Source organism: Oncorhynchus clarkii, chromosome 26 (assembly GCF_045791955.1).
Source record: "Oncorhynchus clarkii lewisi isolate Uvic-CL-2024 chromosome 26, UVic_Ocla_1.0, whole genome shotgun sequence".
Taxonomy (NCBI): Eukaryota; Metazoa; Chordata; class Actinopteri; order Salmoniformes; family Salmonidae; genus Oncorhynchus; species Oncorhynchus clarkii.
In genome coordinates this window covers 14,806,069-14,816,512 of record NC_092172.1, presented here as the reverse complement: position 1 = coordinate 14,816,512, position 10,444 = coordinate 14,806,069, and the positions used below count along the sequence as shown (strand labels likewise).

The 10,444-nt window shown below is 43.4% G+C and overlaps 1 protein-coding gene across 1 annotated transcript; it reads left to right on the top strand.

The window, feature by feature from the left end:
- The first annotated feature begins 7,362 nt into the window (after positions 1-7,362).
- Positions 7,363-10,154, top strand: LOC139384799 (G2/mitotic-specific cyclin-B1-like). Its single transcript, XM_071129682.1, has 9 exons — positions 7,363-7,446; positions 7,845-7,973; positions 8,078-8,185; positions 8,374-8,565; positions 8,740-8,898; positions 8,981-9,217; positions 9,432-9,581; positions 9,767-9,877; positions 9,967-10,154. The coding sequence occupies exons 1-9, from the start codon at positions 7,363-7,365 to the stop codon at positions 10,078-10,080; spliced, it is 1,284 nt and encodes a 427-aa protein (XP_070985783.1). The 3' UTR covers positions 10,081-10,154.
- Positions 10,155-10,444: the final 290 nt, after the last annotated feature.

Sequence of the window (10,444 nt, the reverse complement as noted above, 5' to 3'; positions counted from 1 at the left end):
AAAGAGGGGTTGACGGGTGGTGTGTGGGACACAATGCAGATAGCCTGGTTAGCCAATGTGCGGGAGCACTGGTTGGTCGGCCCAATTGAGTTAGTATGTACATGAATGTATAGTAAAAGTGACTATGCATATATGATAAACAGAGAGTAGCAGCAGCGTAAAAAGAGGGGTTGGGGGGGGCACACAATGCACATAGTCCGGGTTGCCATTTTATTACCTGTTCAGGAGTCTTATGGCTTGGGGATAAAAACTGTTGAGAAGCCTTTTTGTCCTAGACTACCGCTTGCCATGCGATAGTAGAGAGAACAGTCTGTGGCTGGGGTCTTTGACAATTTCTAGGGCCTTCCTCTGACACTGCCTGGTGTAGAGATCCTGGATGGTAGGCAGCTTAGCCCCAGTGATGTACTGGGCAGTACGCACTACCCTCTGTACTGCCTTGCGGTCAGAGGCCGAGTAATTGCCGTACCAGGCAGTGATGCAACCAGTCAGGATGCTCTTGATGTTGCAGCTGTAGAACCTTTTGAGGATCTCATGACCCATGCCAAATCTTTTTCGTTTCCTGAGGGGGAATAGGCTTTGTCGTGCCCTCTTCACGACTGTCTTGGTGTGTTTGGACCATTCTAGTTTGTTGTTGATGTGGACACCAAGGAACTTGGAGCTCTCAACTTGCTCCACTACAGCCCCATCGATGAGAATGGGGGCGTGCTCGGTCCTCCTTTTCTTGTAGTCCACAATAATGTCCTTAGTCTTGGTTACGTTGAGGGATAGGTTGTTATTCTGGCACCACCCGGCCAGGTCTCTGACTTCCTCCCTACAGGCTGTCTCGTCGTTGTCAGTGATCAGGCCTACCACTGTTATATTGTCTGCAAACTTAATGATGGTGTTGGAGTCATGCCTGGCCATGCAGTCGTGGGTGAACAGGGAGTACTGGAGGGGACTGAGCATGCACCCCTGGGGAGGTCCAGTATTGAGGATCAGTGTGGCAGATGTGTTCCTACCTACCCTCACCACCTGGGGCCCGTCAGGAGGTCCAGGATCCAGTTGCAGAGGGAGGTGTTTAGTCCCAGGATCCTTAGCTTAGTGATGAGCTTTGAGGGTACTATGGTGTTGAGCTGTAGTCAATGAATAGGATTCTCACATAAGTGTTCCTTTTGTCCAGGTGGGAAAGGGCAGTGTGGAGTGCAATAGAGATTGCATCATCTGTGGGTCTGTTTGGGCGGTATGCAAATTGGAGTGGGTCTAGGGTTTCTGGGATAATGGTGTTGATGTGAGCCATTACCAACCTTTCAAAGCACTTCATGGCTACGGACGTGAGTGCTACGGGTCTGTAGTCATTTAGGCAGGTTGCCTTTGTGTTCTTGGGCACAGGGACTATGGTGGTCTGCTTAAAACATGTTGGTATTACAGACTTAATCATTGCCAAGTTGAAAATGCCAGTGAAGACACCTGCCAGTTAGTCAGCACATGCCCGGAGACCAACGTCCTGGTAATCCGTCTGGCCCCGCAGCCTTGTGCATGTTGACCTGTTTAAAGGTTTTACTCACGTCGGCTACGGAGAGCATGATCACACAGTCGTCCGGAACAACTGATGCTCTCATGCATGCCTCAGTGTTGTTTCCTTGAAGCGAGCATAGAAGTGATTTAGCTCGTCTGGTAGGCACGTGTCACTGGGAAGCTCGTGGCTGAACTTCCCTTTGTAGTCTGTAATGGTTTGCAGGCCCTGCCACATCCGACGAGCGTCGGAGCTGGTGTAGTATGATTCAATCCTAGTCCTGTATTGATGCTTTGAATGTTTGATGGTTTGTCGCAGGGCATAGCAGGATTTTTTGTAAGCTTCCAGGTTAGAGTCCCGCACCTTGAAAGCGGCAGCTCTACCCTTTAGCTCAGTGCGAATGTTGCCTGTAATCCATGGCTTCTGGTTGGGGTATGTACGTACAGTCACTGTGGGGACGACGTCTTCAATGCACTTATTGATAAAGCCAGTGACTGATGTGGTGTACTCCTCAATGCCATCGGAAGAATCCCGGAACATGTTGGGAATGCTGGGAAAGCTGCCATTACCGTCAATACTACTCACCAATGTGCAATCATTGGACAATAAACTAGACGAGGTACGATCACGAATATCCTGTGCTTCACGGAATCGTGGCTGAATGACGACATGGATATTCAGCTAGCGTGATACATGCTGCACTGGCAAGATAGAACAGCACACTCCGGTAATACGAGGTGTGGGCGGTATGTGCATATTTGTAAACAACAGCTGGTGCACAAAATCTAAGGAAGTCTCTAGATTTTGCTCGCCTGAAGTAGAGTACATTGTGATAAATTGCAAGCCACACTACTTGCCTAGAGAGTTTTCAGCTATACTTTTCGTGGCTGTTTATTTACCACCATAGACAGATGCTGGCACTAAGACCGCACTCAGTCAGCTGTATAAGGAAATAAGCAAACAGGAAACCACTCACCCAGAGGCGGCGCTCCTATTGGCCGGAGACTTTAATGCAGGGAAACTTAAATTAGTTCTACCAAATTTCCATCAACATGTTAAATGTGCAACCAGAGGGAAACAAATTCTAGATCACCTGTACTCCACACACAGAGACGCGTACAAAGCTCTCCCTCGCCCTCCATTTGGTAAATCTGACCACAACTTTATCCTCCTGATTCCTGCTTACAAGCTAAATTTAAAGCAGGAAGTACCAGTGACTCGGTCTATAAAAAAGTGGTCAGATGAAGCAGTTGTCCGGAAAGCTCGGCCTAAACATCAGAGCCACAGGTAACTTCCACAAAGCTGTGAATGATCTGAGTGACAAGGCACGAAGGACCTTCTATGCCATCAAAAAGAACATAAAATTTGACATAACAATTATGATCTGCCCAAAAAAAACTTGAATAAGTTATAGAACCCATTGCCCTTTATGGTTGTGAGATCCGGGGTCCGCTCACCAACCTAGAACTCACAAAAGTATTCTCAGTGTACAATGTAAAATACCAAATAATGCATACAGAGCAGAATTAGGCCGATACCCGCTAATTATCAAAATCCAGAAAAGAGATGTTAAATTCTACAACCACCTAAAAGGAAGCATTCCCAAAACTTCCATAACAAAGCCATCACCTACAGAGAGATGAACCTGGAAAAGAGTCCCCTAAGCAAGCTGGTCCTGGGGCTCTGTTCACAAACATTACATGACACATTGGAAAGAATAACAAATAAATTGAGCAAACTATAATGCTTTTAGACAGAGAATACACGGTGCCACAGAGGGAGAGTCAAACCCGCACAATGTCGCACAAGCAAGTGGAGAGCCACCCCCCCTAAGTGAGTCACCCTGTGGATTCTACCTTAAAATAACTGTTTTATGATCTGTACTCCTTTCATATGATAGGCCTATATGATTTTCGAGGGTGTTTGAGAAGCACCCTAATTCCCCTAAGAAAAAGTAGGCCATCCCAGCAGGTAGTCCTAGTGTTCTACTTAGGTCTATCATATGGGATTATCACTTCAAAAAGCAAACATCTGAAGCATTTTAGATTGCAGAGAGGCTCAGGAATAATATTTGACTGTGAGGGAGATTTCTCACACAAATCTTTAAGAGAGGGGCCTTATTGAAGATGGGAGAGGATTTTGTCATTAGAACATTGTTGCCTCTGGATCATATTGAACCTCACAGATAGTGGTGAAAACATGATCAATAACCATAATCAGAGCAGTATCTAAATATAGACCCCCATTACCCAGCTGGCCTTCATAAATGTGTATAAGCCATCAGGTCAAATGGGATAAAAGACTAACAGGGCTGGGAGGAGAATTGAGAGATGGACATCGCGGGCCCTGCCATGAGTCATTGGGTCAGAACGGTCGGCATCACAGACGGTCCACCTAAAATAATGCATTGGCACTGTGATTTGGCCCCATGAAAACAGAATACACATTGAGAACAAAGAAAGACTGACTAACTACTGGTATAAAATTCAAACTACAGACAATTCGATTCGATACCATTATTTCACATTAGGAACATAAGGACTTTCACAAGAAGGAGGTCAAGCCAAGCAACACCTGTTTTCATTGCATATAGAACACATCTGAGATGACTCCATAAAGATACTATATATGAATATACTCTTATCTCATTCCCCATACCTATGTACAGCTGGGCCCAGGCAGAGAACAACACATGAATCAGAGTAGTAATCTATCCCTGTCCGCCCTCACAGAACAGGAAACATTAATACTGCATTTCATCTCACCTGCTAGGTGGCTCTATGGAACTAGTGACCACAGGTGACAGCCACTGTGATGTTGAATGAACTGCTGAAGCCACCTGCCTCTGCCCTTGGCTTGTGATGGTCTGTGTTTATCTGGTCTCCACGTTGATTGACAGGAATGGGATAGCAAACAAAGCAATGCAATCAAACAGCGAAAGCGGACGTGGGGGACCTGAACATGAACTGCACTAGAGCAGAGCTGCATTGCAATATTGATGCTTTACTGGTGAAACAGTGGACAAAGATAATTTTAAAATTGATTTTACCTTTATTTAACTAGGCAAGTCAGTTAAGAACAAATTCTTATTTTCAATGATGGCCTAGGAACTACCTTGTTCAGGGGCAGAATGACAGATTTTTACCTTGTCAGCTCAGGGATTCAATCTAGCAACCTTTCGTTTACTGGTCCAAAGCTCTAACCACTAGGCTACCTGCCACCCGTATGACACTCTTACCTCTGTATGTATGCTGTGCTAGGTTGGAAGTTGGAACCACAGGTTTATATCATGTTTATATTCATAGCCTCAGTCACCTGACATGACTGATGAGGTAGACTTTGTACAGAGAATATGGACAGCTGCAGAATATAGACTGTCCATACGCTGCCTTCATGACTGATGTTTAGAGTGGGGTGCTAGCTATGCAGATGTCATGGGTTCAAATCCCACTGGGACCACAAACACATAGTACACATGTAAGTACTCATTGCACAGTAAGTTACTTTGGATAAAAGCATCTGCTAAGCAGCTTACATTACTGTATTACATAATTAAAGCTGGTTACAGATCCCGTGGCCTCTGGGTAGGCATAGCAGTTGTAGATATTGGTGGCCAGTGCCTTACTTGACCCAGTACTCATTTCTTGTTTGTATGAATGCAGTCAGACCAGTGGAGGGTGGAGTGAGATTTGCAGGCTGCAGTGTTTACCCGATATAAAACTGTTTGAATTATTGATGTTTCTCAAAGAGCTCAGTTTGCTAAACGAGAGTATGTTGTTGTTGCATGACTTGAAACTGAAATGCCAGCGACAATACCCAAGGTACTGTAGGTAGGAAAACAGTCTGATATTCAGTGTGTGTGTGTGTGTGTGTGTGTGTGTGTGTGTTCCTGTGTGTTCTCGTAGCAGGAGATATAAAGCCTATCAATATAAAGCAGGCTCTGTACTGTAATCTCCCTCTGACTTCTCCAACCACTTACCTTCACATCTGTGTGAACACTGGGGCTTCACAGAGGAGCTCAAGAACAAAAGCATAAACTGTGTGTCATAATGAATCAATACTACAAGACCATTGATTTGAATTTTGATCCATTTTTAAAACATCTAAATGCAAACCCATTCATAACACATTTCAAGTGTTACAGGGAACCAATGACTAATTCAAAAGTACAGTGGTAGAAGTTATAGGGCAATCAAAAACATGTTTTTAAAGATTTATAGGGGGTCTCTGAAAATATCTCTGAACTACTCAAATATACTCTATGAAACTGTGAATCATATTAATGATCTAATTTTCATAAACTAGCCCACTATATTATGATGGGTCGGGGCCCAGAGGTCAGGGGCAACGGGAATGTGTCCTACATGCCGTTCAGTCATCTGGTCTTGTGTGTAAAGCTAGAAGGCTGCGTTTAGACAGGCAGCCCAATTCTGATATTTTTTTCACTCATTTGCCAAATTTGACTAATCAGATCAGCTCTGAAAAATATCTGATGTCAAAAGACGCTTGTCTAAGCGCAGTTGAAGTAGCCTAGCCCTAGATAATTGTTTTTTAAATTATGGACTTATGCTGCATTCGGAGAGAAGTAGGCGTTGGGAATTTACCAGTTGTGACGTCGTAAATGATTCGCGTGTTTTGAACTCATTGAGAAACGCCAATATTGGCTAATGGCCAACCAGCTGCTTAAACCAGAAAACTGAAAGTACAGCTATCATGCTTGTAAATAAATGAGTGTTAACATATATTTTGTAATAGATTGCCTTTTATAAATAATGTTTTGTTTTTGCATTTAACTGCCAAAAACGATATAATCGCGGTAATTTCCTTAATAGAGAAGTGGGCGCTCATGCCACGTTCATGTGCCAGTCCGAACTAGAAAAACTCAATTTCTGACTTGCACGTCACGTGTATAACTACAACCAGTAAGCAAGTAAAACATTCCGACTGGTACTTAAACGCGGCATGAGGATTATATAGAAGTTTCCAACTAGTAATTAATTACCAGTTGGAGGGTCGTTCTATTGGAACTTTCCCAGTCGTATGTGGTTACACGAACGCAGCATGAGTCTAATTTCTAATCAATGTCATTGAACACAGCTGTTGCTGTGAACGCACTACATGGCAGCTGTAAATGTCATTGAATCTCAGTGAAGTTGAACCCCAGCGCTCTCTGTTCTTTTGCGGGTTATTGTTCCTTGTGGCTTCTAGAATAACGCATGTAAGCTTCTGTCAATGATTTATATATACATATATTTGGCTGCAGTAGGCTACTGCCAGTGCAAAGTTTGCTACCTGCTGTCATAGACTAGACGTACCATAGTAAACGTAAATCTGGGACACTATTATATGTTACATTTTGTCATGGCTCCATAAGACAAGCTTACTTAAGGCAAAATTGTAAAGAGGGTGTGTGGGAATGTCTAGCAACCCAAAGGTTGCGTGTTCAAATCTCATCAGACAACTTTAACATTTTAGTTAATTAGAAACTCTGAACTGCTATTTAGATACTTTGCAACTACTTGGCATGTTAACTAACCCTAAACCTAACTCATAACCTAGCTAACATTAGTGTTAGCCACCTAGCTAATGTTAAGCCCTACAAATTGGAATTTGTGACATGTCACACATGCTGCAAATGCATAACATTGTACTAAATGGATGGAGACAGATTTACTATATATTGTTATGTCTACCCCTGAGTACAGGTCAGTGATAAATTAGCCTGTGGGTTTCCATCAACTTTGTTGATGGGCTGGTACAGCGTATTTTATGTTCTGAAGGATACATATTCTATAGATCTGTTATAGGTGGCCCTAACCTGAAAAGCAAGGCCAGAAGAGACCATTATTACTGCAAAACCTGTTGTCTCAATGCCTTACAACTTGAGGTCCAAATTGCCTGTGAAAGAGACCAATCCTACCAATCAGGAGACATGTGCAGTTCCAAATGTAAAGGTATGACTGATGCTTTGATATTTATGGTTAGGCTAATAGTGAACTGTCGTTGGTTTTACTGGGTACAAGAATGTTGTAATTTGTCATGTGGCTGTCTCATCTTGAGGTAATCAACCATTCTTATTTGGCTACTGTGAAGGCACACTCTGGGATATTTCTATCCCTTGTGTATGGCCTTAGGTTCTCAAGAGCTAGGATATTTCCTTCTGTTCAGTAGACATTTCACTTAATTTATGCCCATTGGGTATTGAAGAATATTATGAATGCCTCGTCGTCCATGTATTAACCCAAAATATACATTGCTATTTTAGTATTTGTAAATACACTTAATTACCAAACCAAGTGATGGGCTACTGTTGGACAAACTCAGAATTGTGCTTTTAAATGTTGAATTGAAGGTCCAGACCAAGTCAGAGGAGAATGTTTCCTTACCAGGAAAACCTGCCACCTCATATGGCCTGAGGTCCAGGGTGCCTTTGGGAAATGTAGCAAGGAAACTGAACAATGCCAAAGGGATTAAAACGAATGTAAATTTTTATTTTTTTCAATTAATACATTTTAATTACGGTGTGGTTCAGTTTTTGGTACAACGTTTGAATAATTATCTGCGTTTTATTTTCCTGAGAAACAGACATCTGTTCCCGTCAAACCAGCTCAATGTAAGCAGAGCACCACTGAAAGAGTCCATGTTATTTCAAAGGAGAACACTGGGGCTGGCAACTGTGATCTGGTCAGACAGGTGAGATTTTAAGGAGAGAAGGTTAAAGCCGGGCTTAGCTGTAGTTAGATATACATCACTACTCTATGGAAATGTCTCATGTTAATCCAATATGCTAAAATCTGAGTTGTCATGGATGTTGTGCACTCGTTGTCTGTAGTTCAGCTTCACAGAGAATTCCATCCACTTCTCTATATCTGGTTCTTTAGGCCAAGCCCATTCCAGCTGCCCCTGAGCAGCCTCCGAGCCAAGAGGCCACTCGGGACGAGGGGCTCAATGTGCCACGGGCCTTCTCACGTGCCCTGCTCAACATCCCAGATGTGGACTCCGCAGACGCGGGCGACTCCTTGCTGTGCAGTGACTATGTGAAGGACATTTACGCTCATCTAAGGAACCTGGAGGTTTTGGGACTAATTTCAACTATCTTTCGTTTGTTCTGAGCCTAATTCAATTTCATGGGATTTTATTTTATTTGGGTTGTCAGAGGCAACACCGGTTTCCCTTTTTCACTACATGAACCATTATTAGTCAAGATCCTGTGTCTCGCCACAGACCCCTCTCTTACTGTGTGACAGGTTGCCATGGCTATAAAACCATGTCATCTGGAGGGTTGTGATGTGACTGGGAGCATGCGGAGTATTCTAGTTGACTGGCTGGTACAGGTCCAGAAGCAGTTCAGACTGCACCAGGAGACCCTCTACATGACTGTTGGGATCATTGACCGCTTTCTCCAGGTATGGCTTGTTTTTCCTCTGATGGTCGGATACATTTGACTTTGTTTTGTTTTTTTTATCCATCGTTTTCTCTTTTGCTCAGGACTATCCAGTGCCAAAGACGTCTCTGCAACTGGTTGGTGTCACTGCGATGCTCATCGCTTCCAAGTACGAGGAAATCGCTCCTCCCGTGGTGAAGGACTTTGCCCATATAACAGACTTCACCTACTCCTGTGCTGAGATACGCTTGATGGAAGTTACCATTCTGAAAGCCTTGAACTATGAACTGGGACGACCACCACCAGTTCACTTTCTAAGGAGAGCTTCCAAGGTTGGGAAGGTGAGTTTTTGAATTTGAAAATCTAATACACATTGTTTAGTTCTCCTGACGCAAACTCACCCAATTTGCTTCATGCTGTGCATTCCTACTTCCTGTGCTGACAACATTTTTGTTTATTCCTTAATTGTACTTGCTGAACAGCTATTTAAGTGACCATTGGTTCAGAGCCACATGGCAACAAATGATATTGCATGCCAGTACATTTATCTTCTAGCTTCAGCCTGTTGGTTATGGTCTGGCTAAATACCTGCTGGAGCTGACCCTTCTGGACTATGCCTCAGTTCACCATCCACCATCCCTGACCGCTGCAGCAGCTCTTGCTTTATCATCCAGGATCCTTCATGATTCTGCTGGTTATGAATGGGTCAGTTATGAGCAATGAATACTTTGACTTATGGGAAGTGTATGAAACTAGACACTTCTAACCCCATAATCCATTAGATTTCTTTGGTTTAGGATTCCTGATAAAGTTACAGTTATGAAGTGATGTGTGTCAACTTCAACACTGTTCTGTTGTCACTGAATTGATACTTAACGTTTGCTCCATAGACCCCAGCCCTACAGCACTACACAGGCTACACAGAGGTCTCTCTGCTACCTGTGATGCAATGCATTGCCAAGATGCTGGAGCGCTTGAGTGATGGCAGCATGAAGCAGTTGGTGAGCCCAGTCTTTAGATGACTTCTAGCCCAGTGATGTACTGTAGGGCCACACAGCAATGTTTAACTGAAACTTATTTTTTTCTCCAGTCAATCAAGCAGAAGTATGACAATGTCAAGCTACTCAGGGTCAGCTGTCTTCCAGAGCTGACATCTACCAGGGCTTACGCCTACATTAACAAACTGTCCAACTCTCACTGTTGACACGACTGATTTACCCTGTGTTTTTACCACCTTTATGAACAATTTTTAAATAAATCTTTAGTTTTCAATGGCTTGTCTTGATTTTAAAAAGCAAGATTAATGTATGTGATATGTTGTCATGGTAAGCACCACATTGGCATCCACAGCAGACTCGTGCATGGGGGGGGGGGGGTTGTTTAACTAAAAACAAGTGATCAAAGTGAAACGGATGGGATAAAAGGAATTACTCCACCCGCCTTCAAAGTGTATGGCAAGATTTCAGCAAAGGGGAAAACACAAAAATCTATATTCAGTGCATGGCGCTGCTGCCTCTCCCCGGGGCCTTTTCAGGGTTAAACTCCTAGCTGCACATTGTGCTCCTTGC

Bases quoted from the DNA above. Each gene is read 5' to 3' on its own strand.
- LOC139384799 (XM_071129682.1), top strand. From the start codon at position 7,363: ATGCCTTACAACTTGAGGTCCAAATTGCCTGTGAAAGAGACCAATCCT. The intron at 7,974-8,077 runs GTAAATTTTTAT...CCTGAGAAACAG, and splicing joins CCAAAGGGATTAAAACGAAT to ACATCTGTTCCCGTCAAACC. The intron at 8,899-8,980 runs GTATGGCTTGTT...TCTTTTGCTCAG, and splicing joins TCATTGACCGCTTTCTCCAG to GACTATCCAGTGCCAAAGAC.